At 42.2% G+C, this 18,868-nt stretch overlaps 1 protein-coding gene across 7 annotated transcripts in view; it reads left to right on the top strand.

The window, feature by feature from the left end:
- Positions 1 to 18,868, top strand: part of CREBBP (CREB binding lysine acetyltransferase) — a 149,559-nt gene that overhangs the window by 28,845 nt on the left and 101,846 nt on the right. For all 7 annotated transcript variants that reach the window (XM_084761923.1, XM_084761928.1, XM_084761927.1 and 4 more), the window contains one exon: positions 18,079 to 18,788. In XM_084761923.1, the coding sequence (XP_084618049.1) occupies positions 18,079 to 18,788 (710 nt within the window). The remainder of the gene's footprint in view (positions 1 to 18,078; positions 18,789 to 18,868) is intronic.

The raw sequence follows: 18,868 nt of genomic DNA, 5'->3' as shown, positions 1-18,868 counted from the left end.
TTTTTAATTGGATTCTTTTGTTTAATCTATCTATATAAATTTTTTTTTAATATTAGCCCTCTATGGGATGTGTAGTTGGTAGAAATCTTTACCCATTCTGTAGGCTGCCACTTTGTCTGGATGATAGTGTCTTTTGTCATGCAGAAGCTTTTCAGTTTCATTAGATCTCATTTATTAATTGTTGACCTTGTTGTGTGTGCTAATGGTGCTCTGTTTGGAAAGTCTTTCCCTGGGCTGACTGGTTCAGGGCTGTTTCCACTTTGTCTTCTGTCAGGTTCCGTGTGTATGTGGTTTTATGTTAAAGGCTTTAATGCACGTGCAGCTCAACTCTGTGCAGGGTGGTAGATGTGGAACTACTTGGATTCTTCTACGTGCAGGCCATCCAGTTTGACCAGCACCATTTGTTAAAGATTCTGTCTTTTCCAGGGTTATTTCTCCTCCTTTGTGAAAAAGCAGGTGTCTATCAGTATATGGATTTATGTCTGGGCCTTCAATTAGAATCCATTGATGACCATGTCTGTTTTTGTGTCAGTTATCGTGCTATTTTTATTACTATAGCTCTGTAGTACAATTTGAGGTTGGGGATGGCCCTCTCCCCCTTGCTTCTTGGAACATGTTTATCAGATCTGCCCTGTCCTGTCCACAACTCTTGCTTTAACTGGGAAAGGGGTCACACCTTCCTGTTAGTCTCAAGCTTAGCCTTCAGAGGAAAGCTTTGACTTTGATGCTGAAATGTGAAGCACTGTACTGAAAGCTATTAGCTATGGAGCTTTGGCGTGTTCTACTTCTCCAGGGCAGTCCTCTCAGGGTCCTGCTTGGGTGCTCCTAGGCTTGCTGATGAGCTTGGACCTTCTTGAATGGCCGTGACCCAGGATACTTATACACACAGAGGTGTACAAGCCTTGGAAGTAAGCAAAGTGCGTGTCCTTTTACAAGTCTCCAAATAATATAAAGAAGGACTGCTGCTGTCTTTGAAAAACTGTTAGTGTGTTTTCTAGTTCTTTATGTAGTAAGCTCCCTCCACCCGCCACCCCCACTCCACACCAAGACAGGGTTTCTCTGTGTAGCCCTGGCTGTTTTGGACTTGCTTTGTAGACCAGGCTGGCCTCCATCTCAGAGAGATCCACCTGCCTCTGCCTTCCAGTGTGCTGAGATTATAGGCGTGGTATATTTTTGAATTCTGTGTCTAAAAGTTGACTTCCGATTAAAACTTATTGTTAAGAAATACTTGAATATTATCTGTAGTAACATTTCCTCTCCTATTTTGTTTCTAGTAATTCAGAAGAATATTTAATTGAAGCATTGCTAAGAATAGTAAAACGTAGCAGTGAAAATCTTTCCTTGTCAGGTGTGGTGGTGTACACCTTAATCCCAGTACTTGGGAAACAGAGTAGGCTGATTGCTGTGCCTTTAGCCTGGTCCGCAAAGCAAGTCCAGGACAGCCAGGAAACCCTGTCTCAATGAAAACCAAACCAACTACACAAGCAAACAAAACAACCCCCCCCCCCAAAAAAAAGCCCAAAAAACAAAACAAAACAAAACAAAACAAAAAGCCTTTCTTCCATCTCTCAAATGTCCCATCTGGGAATCTCTTAATTTTAACAATAACATCTACATTCTAACAAGTTGTAATTCAGAGCATGGTCTGCTTAATGAGGCTATTATTATTATTATTATTATTATTATTATTATTATTATTATTATTAGTTTTTCAAGACAGGGTTTCTCTGTGTAGCCTTGGCCATCCTGGACTCACTTTGTAGACCAGGCTGGCCTCGAACTCACAGCGATCCACCTGCCTCTGCCTCCCGAGTACTGGGATTAAAGGCGTGCGCCACCATGCCCGGTTATCAATTATTTTTATAATAGAAAAGCTTCCTCCTTTCTTAAATAGTTTTTTGTTTTTCACTATCATCTATATGTGTTTACTTATTTGATTACTTTGTGTGTATAGAGTTGTGGGTGTGTGTGGGTGCATGTGTGCCATGACACTTGTGTGGAGGTCAAAGGACACAGGGGAGCCTTTTCTTCCTCTATTACATGGTCCCATGGATTGAACTGAGGTTAGTTACCAGGTTTGGCTTCAGGTGCCTTGCTGAGTCACTTGCCAGCCTCCCCTTGCATGTTTTAACTTTATAGTTAGCAAGTGAAATAGAAATTTGGGTTGTTCTTTATGGTAACCCATGGAGAAGGCTGGGTAACATTTAAATAGAATTTAATAGATTTTGGTGTTTGATTATGAGTTGAATGATATTCAGGAGCTATAGAAATCTATCAACAAATAGGGATTGTGTGGATAGTTATGGACTATGAAAGCTTGACCCAGTTCTTTTGGATTAAAATATTTTGAGTATTTGTCACCTGATTAAAAGTAGAACCTTCTAAGCATGACTCAGAGTTGAAGGAAATGTCAGAGCTTTTTATACTGGGAGCCAGCCGTGTGTGCTCAGGAGGGAGCCCTGGCTTGGGCTCAGAGTGGACATGGAAGTTTAGCTCCCAACTCAGCAGCTCTGTGACTGGGGCCAGAGGCTTCACATGTGGGAGCCTTGGGGACAAAGGGAGTGAGTCAGGTCTCTAAAAGGGAGTTTTCCCTCATGGCATTCTACTTTTGTTCAGTTTGATTAGCTTTGTGTATATTAGGCTGTTATGGAGCTTGGCATATAGCCATTTGAGGCAGCCATTATTGTTTAATTAATTAAGAGAATAGCAGGTATTAATCCTGGGGCCGGTGAGGATTGGCGTGATTGATAAGGGGATGAAGGCTTGACCCAGACCTAAACCCACGTAGCGTCTCACTAGGACAGTATAGGGAATTGTGCCTTTTTCTGCTTCACTTCAATACCCTGCTCTAATGCAGTTTCAGCTCCAGTCTGTAGAAAGAATGAAGTGAGAGCTAAGATTCAGAAATTCTACTAAATGGGCAATTGTGTGGCTCACTTTACTTGACTCCACCTGATCTTTTTTCCCCCCTACTTTTTTTTTTTTTAGACAGGGTTTCTCTGTGTAGCCTTGTTGGACTCACTTTGTAGACCAGGCTGGCCTTGAACTCACAGAGATCCACCTTCCTCTGTCTCTCTGGGATTAAAGGTGTGCGCCACCTCGCTTGGCTCGATCTGTTCTTTATTGGGAAATTGAACTTTAATTGAGCGGAACTGGTTTCTAGTTACAATTTCAGAGCAAAGGCTTGATATGGGTTAGAACTTACAGAGTAAAAGGAAAACTTGAGTGCAGAGAAATTGTAAAAGTTGTCTTCCTTTTATAGAAAGCAGCATTGGGAAAGTGAATGGTTTTGGGCTCCCTGTGCAACTTGTCAGTTGTCTGAAGTGTGGGGAAAGGATTGCTTTTCACCGGCCACAAGTGTGGACATTGCTCTTCCTGGAGATGATGTTGGTGATTTAGAGGTCAGTGCTGCTCAGTAGGAGTGAAAGTCCACATATACCATCAAGTACTTGAAATATGATGAGTTGGATGCAAGAATAGTTCGATCTTACTATTAAGTTATTTATTTACTTTTGTTTGTTTGGGACAAGGGTTTTAGTAGCCCAGGCTTGCCTTGAACTCACTATGTAGCTGAGGTTTGCCTTGAACTCCTGATTCTTCTGCCTCTACCTGTCAAGTGCTGCGATTTCAGGAATAGGCCACCATGCCTGGCTAAATGTTAAATTTTTGGAGATGGCCTCATGTAACTAGTGGCCATTGTTTTGAACAGTGCAGCTCTAAGCTCATTTGCTTCTCACATTTGTCTAGAGTTTTCTTTAAGATGCTTATGATTTAAAGACAGTCCTTTTGGGCTGGAGAGATGGCTCAGAGATTAAGAGCACCGTCTGCTCTTCCAAAGGTCCTGAGTTCAATTCCCAGCAACCACATGGTGGCTCATAACCATGAGATCTGGTGCCTTCTTGTGGCAGGCAGGCGTACATGCAGGCAGAATACTTTATAAATAATGAATAAATCTTTAATAAAAAAATAAAGACAACGTCCTTTTAAAGATGGAGGATACTTTTAGAAATACTCATGGCTTAGGTTAATTTTTTAGGGTTAACCACTGGGTAATAGCTATCATACTGGTTGATCGAGAGTGACAAGACAGGCCTAGATTCTGCACAGCTTCATGGACATACTCATGCTGGGGAAGGCAGATCTTGGACAGTTTGCTGTTATAACACTCGAGGGGGGCTGTAACACCAGATGGGGCAGAACTTGCTCTGAAGGGTCTTTGGAGGCCTCTTGGATTTAGTGATGTGTGCTGTGACTTGAAGATGAAGAGATGGAAAATTGTTCTTTTCTGGGCACGGGGAACAGCACAAATGTAAAGTGTGGCGGTCTAGCTGCGTGAACTCTTGAGCACCTTAATAGTTTGCAAAAAATCAGTTTTGTTTTTGGATTGTTTACTGCGCTACCCTCATTTAGGAGCTTTTGGTGGCTTCTGAGGTGATGGACACAGCTGATGTGGTCTTGCCCTCAGGGAGGTGGTCAGGCGGAGCCTGCAGCCTGTAGTCTCAGTGCCACTACGTCATTATTTTATCCAACAAATATTTCAGTGCTTATTGTGTTTATTTGTGAGGGTTGGAGATGTATGGTTGGCCAGGTCATGGCGATAACTTTGGTGCAAAAGCTGTACTTGGCCTGGTGGAACTGAATTGAGTGAATGCCTAGGCAGTTTGCCATTCCCATCAGTGCTTTGTTATCTCTCCACCTCCTGGCAAAAATATATTTTATTTTTATTTATATGTATGTAGGCTGTCTTGTCCCTTTAGATCACCAGGGACAACACCACAGTATGACAACCATTTTCCTCTGTGAATAACCCTGGAAAACTAACATAAGCCATGAATATAAAGAAACCTCTAGATCAGCTTCTGACTGAGGAAACTGAAGCTAGATGCTTTAGGCTGGGTGGTGAGGGGAACTTTCCACAGGAAAGACATAGGAATTTGCTGCAAGGTTAGTTGAGGAGGGTGGTTGGGCATGTAGAGACCAGGTACGGTCACTTAAGAGCCTTTAATGCCAGACCAGAAACTTCTAGTCTTTTTTAGGGTTTAAAGACTAATACAGGTTTGGAAGCTAGGTGTGGTGGCACACGCCTTTAATCCCAGCACTCAGAGGCAGGCAGATCTACAGCCTGGTCTACAAAGCCAGTTCAGGACAGCCAGAACTGCAGAAAGAAACCCTGTCTCGAAAAACAAAACAAAAAGAGCAATACAGGTTTGAAAAATTGACCAGGTTCAGAGTAATCCAGGGAAGAAATATTGCAGTCTGCTTTCTGCAAATCTACATTTTCCATCAGAGCTCATATCTATGGAGTTGGCTTTCTTTATCTTAGCCCCACTTTGGGGAAGAAGAGTACCTTTTAAAGGAGTATAAGACTTGGAATTAAGCCAGGCATAGTGGCGCACACCTTTAATCCCAGGACTTGGGAGACAGAGGCAGGTGGATAGCTGTGAGTTCAAGGCCAGCCTGGTCTACAAAGCAAGTCCAAGATGGCCAAGATAACATAGAGAAACCCTGTCTCAAAAAACAAAAGAACAACAAAAAAGACTAGGAACTAGCGGTCTTAAGATAATTGGGGGAAATTTTCTATAAAAAAGATCATATGCTAGGTATTGAGTGTGTCCATACACATATACTCTGCATGCATACATACACCTCACATAGTAGATACAACATGGCACATGTGCATGCGCTAAGACTAAGTAAAATTCATTAAAAAATTGGATAATGCATTCTATGTTGAAACAAACATTTGATGAACGTCCTTCTGTTTCTCTGAAGTAACTTGCCCTTCCCACAGCTAGTCAGCCTTGGCTGTTTCTTCCCTCTCATTTTAACACTTTTTTGTTTGTTATTCTGTTTTTTGAGACAGAGTTTCTGTGTAGCCATGGCTGGCCTGGCATTTAGAAATCTGCCTGCCTCTCTTCCTGAGTTCTGGGATTAAAGGCTTTTCTCTCTTACTTAAACCTGTACTATGAGCTGAGTATGGTGGAGTAAGCCTTTAACTAGGTATTTCTAAGTGCTTTTTGTTTTGTTTTGTTTTTATCAAGTCAGGGTTTCTCTGTGTAGCCTTGGCTGTCCTGAACTCGCTTTGTAGACCAGGCTGGCCTCGAACTCATAGCCATCTGCCTGCCTCTGCCTCTCAAGTGCTGGGATTAAAGGCATGCACCACCACGTCCGGCTCCTCAGGTTTCTTTTTAAATTAAAAAATAAATTTATTTATTTATTTATTTTGTGTGTGGGGTGGTTTCAAGACAGGGTTTCTTCCTGTAACAGAGCCTTGGAACTCACAGAGATCCACCTGCCTCTGCCTCCCAAGTGCTGGGATTAAAGGTATGTGCCACCATGCCCAGCTAGAACTTACTTTTTAAAAATCACATTTGTTTTGTATGTAGACACGGGTGGGGGTGGGGGTGCATGTACATGGACATTGCAGTCAGAGAACAGCGCGTAGAAATCAGTTCTCCTTTTACCATGTTAAGTCCTAGGTATCAGATGTGGCAGCAAGTGCGTTTATCTGCTAAGTTAGCTCACCGACCTGCATCTGTAATTACAACTATCAGTGTGCTGTGTGTGTGTGTATGTGTATGTGTAGAAGTCAGAGGACAACTTTGGAGTTGGTTCTCTTTCACTCGTGTGGATTCTGGGGGTTGAGCTCAGATTGTCAGGCTTGCATGGAAAGCACCTTTACCTCTTGAGCAATCTTGCTTCCTCCAAAACCATGTAAACCACACATACATGCTCAGTGTAAACATCTCTAAGTGGTCTACGTGCACTTGTTAGCATAGTCCAGTAATTACATTTTTTGGATAGCTTTTAGACATGGCTTTATTAATTTGGCTCAGGCTGTCCTTGAACTTCTGCAGAGGGATTATAGGTATTAGATAACACACGTGGCTCAATACTCAGGCCCTTCAGCTGATAATTTTCCATCCTTTTGTGCCTCCTAATTTTGGGGCGGGGGAGGCGAACAAGGGCTTTTCTGAGACACAGGCTGGTTTGGAACTTGCAGAAGTCCTTCTGTTTTAGTCTGCCTGGTGCTGGGATTACAATCCAAGACACCACACCCAATAATAGTTTCTTATGCACTAATTTACTGTTGCTGTTATTATCAGTGTAGTTTTGGGAATTGAACCCAAGGACTTTCACAAACCAGGCAAAGTCTCTATACCACAGAGACAGTCCCTGTGTTTAATGTAGTATTTTTGTACTTAATGTATTGATCTCCTGTTTTGGACACTCAATAGCCCACATATATATTCTATATTGTGACATCTAATTTTGTTTTGACTTCAGGATATATTCTTCATTTTTTTCTCCTGAGTTGATACTGCTACCTGCTTGTTCTGTAACTCACAGCTATTAGCTACAGACTTATCCCACTGGGGTCTGCTTGCTTATGTTGATGGTATGTGGCTGCAGAGTCTGAGATGGCCAGGCAGGCACCTGGATCTCAGTGTTTGCTTTTGCAGGGGTCCAGTTGTGGCAGAGCACCCACATTCCTCTTCTTCCAGGACTGTTCTTGACAGGATAATATTTCCCCAGCAATTCGTTGAGTTGTAGTGTGGGCAGGCAGCTGGTTATATTATTTTCCTGGGAGGTCTGAGTCCTTTCAGCCACACTGGCAGAAAATAACGGACCCCTTCTTCCTATCCCCTTTCCCAGACAATTAAGGTAACCCTGGTAAGAACTTCTAGGTCATGTACTGTAAGATCTGGTGGCCTGCTGCTGTGACAGCTGCCCCCTGTACCATCCTTGTATTTATAAAGGTTTTTCTCTATTGTGCAGGGCTTAGGGAGGTAGTGAACATACAACAATGAGCAAAATTTAGTTGTTTTAGTAATCTGAGTGGCATTTCCCTATGACTATTAAAACATAGGATGTGTTTCTAGGTTTAGGGCATGACAAAGAACATTCAGATACGTAGGTCTCTCTCTCTCTCTCTCTTTTTTTTTTTTCAAGAGAGGGTTTCTCTGTGTAGCCCTGGCTGTCCTGGACTTGCTTTGTAGACCAGGCTTGCCTTGAACTGAAAGGTATCTGCTTGCCTCTGCCTCTGCCGGGACTAAAGGTGTGTGTCACCACATCAGGCTTGTCTTGAATTCTTTAGGTGGAAAGTTAAAAAGCATTCAGTGAAACAAGTTTTCCTGTTAACTAGTGCATTGGTCTTGAAGTACATCTGAGAGAACAATAAAATGCTCATATTTTGGTAGTAATCATATAAAATGGATTTTATATTTTCAAAGATTTATTTATTTATTATTTATATAGTATTCTGCCCACATGTACACCTGCAGGCCAGAAGAGGACATTAGATCATACTATAGGTGGCTGTGAGCCACCATGTGGTTGCTGGGAATTGAACTCAGGACTTTTGGAAGAACAGACAATGCTCTTAACCACTGAGCCATCTCTCCAGCAATTTTATCTTTTCTAAGTCAAATAATTCTTGAAAAGTATATCAAGTACACTTTTCTTTTTATTTATTTTATTTTTGTTTTGTTTTGTTGTGTTTCTCTGTGTAGCCTTGGCTGTCCTGGCTTTGGCAATCCACCTGCCTCTGCCTCCCCAGTGCTGGGATTAAAGGTGGGCACCACCACACACAGCTTATTTTATTTTATTTTTTGAGACAGGACCTTACTCTCTAACTCAGGCTACCCTGGGATTTTGTGTGTAACACAGATTGGCTTCAACTTTCAGCTGAGATGTAAAGTGTCAATTACTATGTCTGACCTTAAAGTGCATTAATATTTTTAAAACATTACTTATCCATTTAATGTGTGTACCATGCGGGTTCTGGGGAGCAAATGCAGTTTGTCAGGCTTGGCAGCAAACCCTTTTGCTGCCAGTCCCTTAAAGCACATTTTAAAAATTGGAGATTTCCTCTGTGATTTACACTATTTTCTAAAGTTTTGCATTTTATTATGTGGATTGCAGTAAATACCTTGCTTGGTTTCTTTTTGTTCAAATCATAGGGTGTGTGTAATGGAAATATTTTAAGTACTTATTAGGCAGGTTTTTACCTTAGAGTGCCTCTGGGTGGATCCTCCTGTAACATGACTTATCAAAGACTGAAATATACCTGGCCAGTCATTTCTGCAAAGAGGGGCAATCGCAGGCAGTGACTTGTTCTCTGCTTTCGGGAGGACTGGGGAAGGAGGCCACTGTCTACCACAGTGGAGCCAGTCTCCAGCAGGGCAGTTACTCTGAGGAGAGATGAGACTGTTTATACAGACAACTATTTAGAATGAAAAATTGGGCATGGTGGTACACACTTTTAATTTCAGCACTTGGGAGGCAGAGACATGTGGATTTCTGTGAGTTCAAGGCCAGCCTGGTCTATATAGAAGTTCCAGGGCAGTCAGAGGTATACTGTGAGACCCTGTTTAAGAAAAAAAAATAAGGATGGATGCCGTGGTGCACGCCTTTAATCACAGCAGGAAGACCTCTGTGAATTCAAGGGCAGCCTGGTCTACAAAAAGAAGTCCAGGACAGCCAAGGCTACACACAGAGAAACCCTGTCTCAAAACAAACAAACAACCAAAACAACAAAAACAACCAAAAGCCCAGCCAATCAAGTAAATTGACAAAAATTAAAAACCAACCAACCAAACCAAATGAATTAAAACATCAGTATTCTGTAGTAATTATATGGTAGCATGCCTGCACAAAAGAAGCTTAACTATAGAAGACTTTAGAGAGAGGTGCTTTAATTATTTCCTAACAGTCACTAGGGGGAAAAGGTGGAGTGTCTTTTGGAAACTTGTGTCATTGCACGAATATACTGGCATAGTTGGTAATAAAAGTGCTCTCCCCCCCATCATTGGAGAACTATTATTTGTATAGATTATATAAATTATTGAATTATATAATTGTATAATTGCTAAGGATTTCCAAGGCTAAGTAAGCGTCACTTCTTCCAGAATGGCTATAAGTCATTCAAGCTGAGAATATTATCAGAGATGAGCCAGAGAAGATATAGTAGTAGTATCTCGGCCCTCTGGACAGGGATGAGTTCTGGGACCTTGACAGTCATGGTCTTAAGTTGGGCTCTTAGTTTTCCTGTCACTGTGATAATAATAACTGGTGTTTATTGAGCTCTTACTACATGCTAGGCTTGATGTACATACAGCTTAATATTATTGAGTTCCCTCATGTACTATCCTGTGGACACTCTTCCTGTATACTCTGATCTTGCTGAGGTCAGGGAGACAGCAGTGGTAGTGATTGTTGTGATTTGAACCCAGACCCACTGGTGCTCTTCTCACTAAACCAGACAGCTTCTGTTTGTGTATAAATAGTAATATTTTGATACATGTGTTTCTTCTTTTCTTTCTTTCTCCCCCTCGCCCCCCAAAGACAGTATAGCTTTGACTGTCCTGGCCTCAAACTCACAGGGATTCACCTGCCTCTGCCTCTCAAGTGCTGGGATTAAAGGTGTGCGTTACCACTGCCCAGCTAAAATTGGCTTTGTATAATTGATGCACTACTGATATTTATTAAGTTTATTATGCTAAGGCACTAAGTTGACAGTGATGAGACAGACAGACACGCACATATATATGTATTCTCTCTCTCTCCCTCTCTCTCCCTCTCTCTCTCTCCCTCTCTCTTCCTCTCTCTCTCTCTCTCTCTCTCTCCCTCTCTCTTCCTCTCTCTCTCTCTCTCTCTCCCTCTCTCTCTCTCTCTCCCTCTCTCTCTCTCTCTCTCTCTCTCTCTCTCTCTCTCTCTCTCTCTCTCCTCCCCCCCTCCCCTCAGTGCTTTCGCAGAACTTTGCCTTCCTGAGTTACAAAATGAAGTTGGTAGTATAGCTTCAGTAACTCATGTGATGAGTCTTTAGAGCACAAGAGCTCATTCTTCTGGCCAGAAGGAGGTATGACAAGATGATCTGCCAGCAGTTTTTGATGCAAATGCCAGTTCTGTCCGTACAGAGACTCTGGGCCTCTGAATGTAATACAAAAGAAAAAAAGGGTTTTAAGAGTGCTTTAGTTTTACTTTGAAACTTTGTGTTAATGTTTGTGCATGTGTGTGTGTGTGTTGCGTATGTATTTGTGTTGCATATGTATTTGTGCATGTGTGACCCGAGGTCACCTCAGGTGTCATGCCCTGTCCTCTTCTAAAGCAGGGGCCTATTTGAGGCTCACTAGCTAGGCTGGCTGGCCAGTGAGCCTTAGAAAGATTTGCCCATGCTTTCTAGTGCTAGGATTACTAGTGTACAACACTATACTCTCCTTTTTTTTTTTTTTTTTTAAAACTTGTGTGCTAGGGGTTTGAGTTTTTATGCTTACTCAGCAAGCACTTCACTGACTAAGCTATTATCACCCTAGCTCCTTTTTTTTTTTTTTTTTTGGCATGGTGGAGGTGGTGGTTCAGACAGTGTTTTTCTGTATAGTAGCCCTGATGTCCTGGAACTCTATGTAGACCAGGCTGGCCTCGAACTCACAAAGCTATGCCTCCCAATCCTCCGGAGTACTGGGATTAAAGGCATGTACTACCACACCTGGCCTGGCTTTGAACTCTTGATCTTTCTGTCGTCACCTCCCAAATGCTGGGACTATATATTATATATGCTGTGCTAGGCAAGAAAGGGGGGTATTTGAGAAAGAAGGTGCATCTTGTGTACGATTTATTGGCTGGTACAAATCTACAACTGCTATCAGACATTTATTATTGGCTGCACGCATTGATTCAACCACTTACTTGTTTTTGGTTGTTTGGGGTTCTGAGAATTTAATCCAGGACCTTCAACATGCTAGGCAAGTGTTCTATTGCTGGGCCTTATCTTTCCCTCAAGCTGTTTGATTATTTTTAAATTTTGATAAATGGCCAAATCCTTGAGCTTTCGATTCTGTCTCAGTCCCCTGAGTAACTTGGATTACAGTTATGTATTTCTACATTTGGGTCTTTTTAAGAACAATTTCACTGTGTTGGTAATTCTCTGGACTCTACCTTCCAAGCGCCTAAGACAGGCCTTTTTGTTCCCCTGATTCTGTTAAATGAGCAGCTTTCTCTTTTTTCTCTTTTTTTCCTTTTTTCCTTTTTTTTTTTTTTGTTTTTTTGTTTTTGTTTTTCAAGACAGGGTTTCTCTGTGTAGCCTTGGCTGTCCTGGACTCACTTTGTAGACCAGGCTGGCCTTGAACTCACATTGATCCGCCTGCCTCTGCCTCCCAAGTGCTGGGATTAAAGGCGTGTGCCACCACCACCCGGCTAAGATACTGATGTTTCTAACTTAGTATTTTCTTCTTCCTTCACCTTTCCCCTTCTCTACCTTCTTCCTGCCGCCTCCTCCCCCTTACATTTCTCCTTTTCCTCTCCAGTCAACCCTGGGTTTTGTTCTGGCTCTTCTATACATGTTCTTGCTCTGTAGTCCAGCCTGGTTTGGAACTTGTACCTGCACCAGCCTTTTCAGTGCTGGAACTAAATATGTGTACTCCTAGCTCACAACTCAGGTCGGGTATCATTTATCTTTGAGTGTTCAGGAGTGGTTGGTTACCTGAACTAGGTCTGCAGACTTGATTTGAGTTTCTCAGCTAGTAGTGAAAGGTCCTTTGTTATTTTATTTGGTTGTCATGTACAGACCTTACACTTATTTTTTCCACATTGTGTCTCCTTGGCTTCACAGTGGTTCAGTAGAAATGGGGAGATTGTACTCATTTCTTCTTTTCTTTTCTTTCTTTCTTTCTTTCTTTCTTTCTTTCTTTCTTTCTTTCTTTCTTTCTTTCTTTCTTTCAGTCCTTGCTGGCCTTGAACTCACAGAGTTTGACCTGCTTCTGCTTCCTAAGTGCTAGGATTAAAGGCATGCTTGTAGCTCATTTTCTATAGTATCAGCTTATTAAAATGGATGGACTTCCGGTTGATGGACAGGAAGCCTCAGCATTGGGAACATTCTTGTCTCTAGCCATTAAGTGTGATAGGAGATGTTGGTATTTGATGTGTGACCTCGACTTCTGCTGCTCAAGGAAAAGGCCCTGGCTGGAGGATGTCCCTATTGGTGCAGCTTCCACTTTGTGTTCTCCCAGGGCTTTGGTGATTGGCAGAGAAGACGAGAATGCATCTGAGACTGGAAATGAGAGCTCTGAGCTGAGACTAGGGACGTCAGATGGTTTAGATTGCTCTTACTCAATGTTTGGGCACTGTGGTGTGCAGAAAGCCTAGGTGTGCTAGGTCACAGCTATGTTTTGGGTCACTGCCGTCACTTGTTTTTTATTTTTTATTTTTTAATACTATGGGGAAAGTGGTGAGAAGAGGGGTGATGGCTTGCCTGCTGTCCATTTGTCTTTTAAAACAGACACACCCCACGCACGCCTTTAATACCAGCATTCAGGAGGCAGAGGCAGGCAGGCAGATTTCAGTGAGTGTGAGGCCAGCCAGGTCTACAAAGTGAGTCCAGGATAGCCAGAGCTATTACTCACACAGTGAAACCCTGTCTTGAGAGAAACAAACAAGTCACATCCTGATCCCTGGTGTGGTGTCTCTTGCTTTTTTAGTCTCAGTATTTGGTAGGCAGAAGCAGGCAGGTCTCAGAGTTCTGGGCCAGCCAGGGCTACACAGAGAAAAGTGATCAAAGACAGAAAGGTAACAGGCCAGTAAAAACTGAAACCAAAGTAATCATCAGGGAAACCTCTCTATTCACATTAAAAAAGTTCTTGTGCATTTGATGAGTATCTTATAAATGAAAACTGATTGTCATGTGGTAGAGTGGTGGGCAAATATTAAAGGTAAGAAATTGTTAGAGTGAGTTTGTGCTTAAGTGGTTTTGTTTTTTTTTTAATAACAAAATAAAAATAAGGAAAATAAGGGGTTTTTTGTTGTTGTTGTTGTTGTTGTTGTTGTTGTTTTTTTTTAACTATGTAGCCTTGGCTGTCCTGGAACTTACAAAGTTCCTGCCTCTGTCTTCCAGTGCTGTGATTAAAGGTGTGTGCTACCGCACCCGGGTTGAATAAAGGAAATTTAAGTACTAGTTGGGTGTGTAGATCAGCCTGCCTGTTCTACAAAGCACATTCCAGGACAGCCAGGCAACACAGAAAAAAAAAAAACCATCTCAAAACAAAACAAGAATTAGTTATTACTATTATAAAGCTTAATAAAACAGCCCTATATTATAAAAATGTCTTAAGTAATTATGATGACTATAGAAATTTCAGTATATATGTGTTATAGAAAAGCATCAAAATGAAAAGAAATGTATACAAATGGCATAAAAGAGTAGAAAGAACAATGGCTAGAATGTAACTGGTCAAAAATAAACTAGCTGTAGTGGTAAAACAGTGAGGTAGAGAATGCAGTGTGAGTTTGGGAGGTTATCTTTTTTTAAGCTTAATACCCATCTGCCACCCCTTTAGAAATTTGAGAACTTTGCTTCCAGGGTAGCAGATCATACTGTCTAGCTGTCCAATCCGCTTCCACCATCAACACCTTTCACTGTAGATAAACTCATGTAGTTCTGAGGTGCTGCCTGAGAGTTTCCTTTGAGGAAGGGCCATAGGAGGGAAGCTGACCAGATAAGCCAGACACCACGACCACATGCCGGTGCTGAAACACCACCTAAGGGAGGCTAAACCTCTTGTTAGCCACGACAGTGTTAACAGTTTCCCTTCCTATTAGCAAAGCTTGCTCAGAAAGAAGTCTTCCTTTCATCACTAGATTTCTCCATGGGCCTATAGAAATCACCTTGCAACCAAGAGAAGTCATCGCCGTCCATAGTTGGGTACAGAGGGAGGAAAAAAAAAAGGTAGCGTCTAAGTTGGTAGAAACTTAATAGATGGGACTGGAGAGATGACTCAGTGGTTAAGGCCATGTACTGGTCTTCCAGAGGACCCTAAATCAAGGTACTAGGATCCACATCAGGCAGCTCATAAGAGCCTGGATCTCCAGCTCCAAAGGGATCTAATTCCTTTAGACTCCATGTGCACACACACCATACACACAAAATTTAAAAAATAAAATAAGGGTGTTTTTGGCTTTTCAAGACGAAGTTTCTCTGTATAGCTCTTGTCCTCCAACATAGAGTTGGCCTGCCTCTCCCCCGACCCTGAAGTATTGGGATTAAAGGTGTGTGCCATCATTGCCAGGCCAAAAATAAGTATTTTTTTAAAAAAAGATTTATTTATTTATTATTATGTATATAGTGCTCTGCTTGCATGTACTTCTGCAAGCCAGAAGAGGGCGCCATATCATATTACAGATGGTTATGAGCCACCATGTGGTTGCTGGGAATTGAACTCAGGACCTTTGGAAGAACAGGTGGCGCTCTTAACCACTGAGCCATCTCTCCAGCCCCTAAAAATAAGTATTTTTAACAACTGAATTGGTAAAGTCTGGACTTTTACATCATCCAGCCCTTAATGTCTTGTATTATGAGAAAATACACTTTGTAGAGTTAAAACCACTTACCTAGACTGTTTTAGCCCACACCTCTGGATACACACTATTTTCTAGCCAGTAGCACAAGCTAGAGCTGCCATGTACACAAGCAACCTTTCTGTATTTATACTCCAGCTCCGCTTGGCTACTTAGCAGCAACTGCACAGGCTTTCTTTAGGTTTTCCTGCAGAACTGCCATGTCCCTCTTTGACCCCTAACATTCTCTGAATTTACTAGTCTAGCAAGCCAGTTCTAACGCCACCTGAGAATACTAAATGAGGTCCTATTGTGCAGAATGAGCACACACAGGCTCATGGATTTTGTAAGTACTCAAGATTAAGTTGTGAACAGGAAATCCCTTTCTCCTAAGGACTTCAGTCTGTATTGCCTAAGAAGGTGCCACTTTCCAGACTTTGCTTCCCCACCTTGCCACCATTTTTCTCTCTCTCACATATGCAACACACACACACACACACACACACACACACACACACACACACACTCTTTAGTGCTCAAAAAAAGTTTCATTTTTTTATTACATATATATAGTAGGGAGCAAGGGGTGTACATTGATGTGGTGCCTGAGGGAACCAGAGGAGAGCTGGATGTATAGGTGTTTGGAACCAAACTCTTCTGCAAGAGCAGCACCCTTCATTCATTCATTCATTCATTCATTCATTCATTGAGACAGGGTTTTTCTATGTAGCCTTGGCTGTCCTGGACTTGCGTTGTAGACCAGTCTGGCCGCAAACGCACAGAGATCCACCTGCCTCTGCCTCCTGAGTGCTGGGTTTAAAGGCGTGCGCCACCGTGTCCGGCTGCAGTACCCATTCTTAACTGAGCGACCTCTCCAGCCAACTATTTTGTAGATGTTCCTTCATGTGGGGTGCCTCTTCAGGGTCACTGAATTGTCAATTTTAAGAAGGGACTTGGATCTTGGAAGGGCCGACAACCCAGAAGACTCTTCTGATTAATCAGCACTAGTCTTCAGTACCAGTCAGCACTTCTTTTTCTTTTTTCCTTTTTGTTTTTTTGAGATAGTTTCTCTGCAGCTCTGGCTGTCCTGGAACTTGATTTATAGACCAGGCTAGCCTCTAACTCAGAGAGCCACCTCCTGAGTGCTGGGGTTAAAGATGTGCACCACCACCACCCGGCTGGAATAGCTGGTTCTTGTTAAGTTCCTGTTACCCACAGACCTCAGTGATTTCCATTCATTAGTTCTTCTGGTACCCATAGCAGCCCAACCTGTACAGGAGTCATTGCTGTCTGTCTTTCAGATGAGGAGAGTGAGATACAGAAAGGCGGAGAAAGGCATCCAAAGTTGTACAGATAGAGTAGAGTTGGAGTTCTGGTGCAGGGAGTCTCATCTGTATTTATTAGATTGAATTGCCTTTGGATATTGCTGTTTTTGGCTTCTTTTCCTTCCTTTTACAGATAACATTGTGCTGTGTGTGGTTTGCACACTTCATTCTTTACACATGCATAGACAGGCTGTTAGCTGAGGAACACGCTGGGGGTTTGGGAGTGAAAGAATAGAGGTGATGCACAGAAGACTACGTTGTAGAGGAGGGTTACCCTGAAAGGAGCTAGAAAAAAAGGAAATTGCTTGTATTTTGTTTGCTGACCAAGAAGACCTAACTGCTTTCATCTTTTTTGGGAGATGGCTGCTTGCTTTTATACCTTCACATTTTAGATTCTATATTTTTATACATGTATCTTCAATCCTTTGAAAACTACAAATGTAATTTTTAATGTATTAAAAACAGTTTAAGTTTCAAATATGCAAATATTCAAATATTGAGCTTAATTTACCTTAAATTGCTATTTATAGAATCTCATGTCTAATTTTTTGCATGGCTACTTTTTATTTTTTAAGATGTGACCTCATATAGCTTAAGATGGCCTTGAAATTCTATATTTATAATTACCAAGATTGGCATTGAACTTCTGATTCTTCCATCTTTACCTGCTGAATGCTGGGATTACATGTGTGTATTACTACACCTGCCTTTATACTTTTTTTTCCCTTCTTCTTCCATATTTTCGTTCTTTTTTTTTTTTTTCCTTGAGTCTTGATTTTTCTCTGTGTATAACAGCCCTTGGTGTTCTAGATTCCCTTTTTGTAGACCAGGCTAGCCTAGAATTCACAGAGATCTGCCTGCCTCTGCCTCCCTGAGTGCTGAAATTACAGGCATACACCACCATGCTCAGCCATCTTTTCATTAATTAACATTTTAATTTAGCAAATTAAAAATAAAACTTGTTATACTTTAATTTGTGTATCTGGATTTTTCCTCATACCATACTATTTAATTACTATTTTAGGATTTAAAAAAAAAAAAGGTGGGCCAGGTGTGGTAGCGTTTGCCTTTAATCCTAGCATTCAGGAGGCAGAGGCAGGCAGGTCACTGAGTTCGAGGCCAGCCTGCTCTACAAAGCAAGTCTACACAGCCAAGGCTACACAGAGAAACCCTGTCTCAAAAAAAAAAAAAAAAACCAAACAAAAACAAAATGGTGGTCCCTTTCTCATTATTAGCTATTGTTTTTCTGAATTTGAAAAACATTTTTCCGTGTTTTAGTTCCTCACATAATGCCATTTTAGCTTCATGTTACTCTTAAGATGTGCTAGTAGTCTGTGCTCCATTAGGCTAAGATTATGGTAACATGACAGTTGGAGAGCTGCTACATTTTCTTAGGTTCTCATTTCCATTTCTGCTTAATTTCTAGATTTTGGATCATTGTTTGACTTGGAAAATGATCTTCCTGATGAGCTGATCCCCAACGGAGAATTAAGCCTTTTAAACAGTGGGAACCTTGTTCCAGATGCTGCGTCTAAACATAAACAACTGTCGGAGCTTCTTAGAGGAGGCAGTGGCTCTAGCATCAACCCTGGGATAGGCAATGTGAGTGCCAGCAGCCCTGTGCAACAGGGCCTTGGTGGCCAGGCTCAGGGGCAGCCAAACAGTACAAGCATGGCCAACTTGGGTGCCATGGGAAAGAGCCCTCTGAACCAAGGAGACTCATCAACTCCTAACCTGCCCAAACAGGCAGCCAGCACCTCTGGGCCCAACCCCCCTGCCTCCCAAGCACTGAATCCACAAGCACAAAAGCAAGTTGGGCTGGTGACGAGTAGCCCTGCCACATCACAGACTGGACCTGGGATCTGCATGAATGCTAACTTCAACCAGACCCACCCAGGCCTTCTCAATAGTAACTCTGGCCATAGCTTAATGAATCAGGCTCAACAAGGGCAGGCCCAAGTCATGAATGGATCTCTTGGGGCTGCTGGAAGAGGAAGGGGAGCTGGAATGCCCTACCCTGCTCCAGCCATGCAGGGGGCCACAAGCAGTGTGCTGGCTGAGACATTGACACAGGTTTCCCCACAAATGGCAGGCCATGCTGGATTGAATACAGCACAGGCAGGAGGCATGACCAAGGTAAGTGAGCTCAAGTGTTTGATTATTTCTAGAATGATGGTGGGGAACATGGGACTGTATGGCTTCTTTTTATCCCTTCT

Source organism: Acomys minous, assembly GCF_964271855.1.
Source record: "Acomys minous genome assembly, chromosome: 16".
Classification (NCBI taxonomy): domain Eukaryota; kingdom Metazoa; phylum Chordata; class Mammalia; order Rodentia; family Muridae; genus Acomys; species Acomys minous.
Note: the sequence above shows the minus strand (reverse complement) of the source record. Positions and strands in the feature narration are given on the sequence as shown.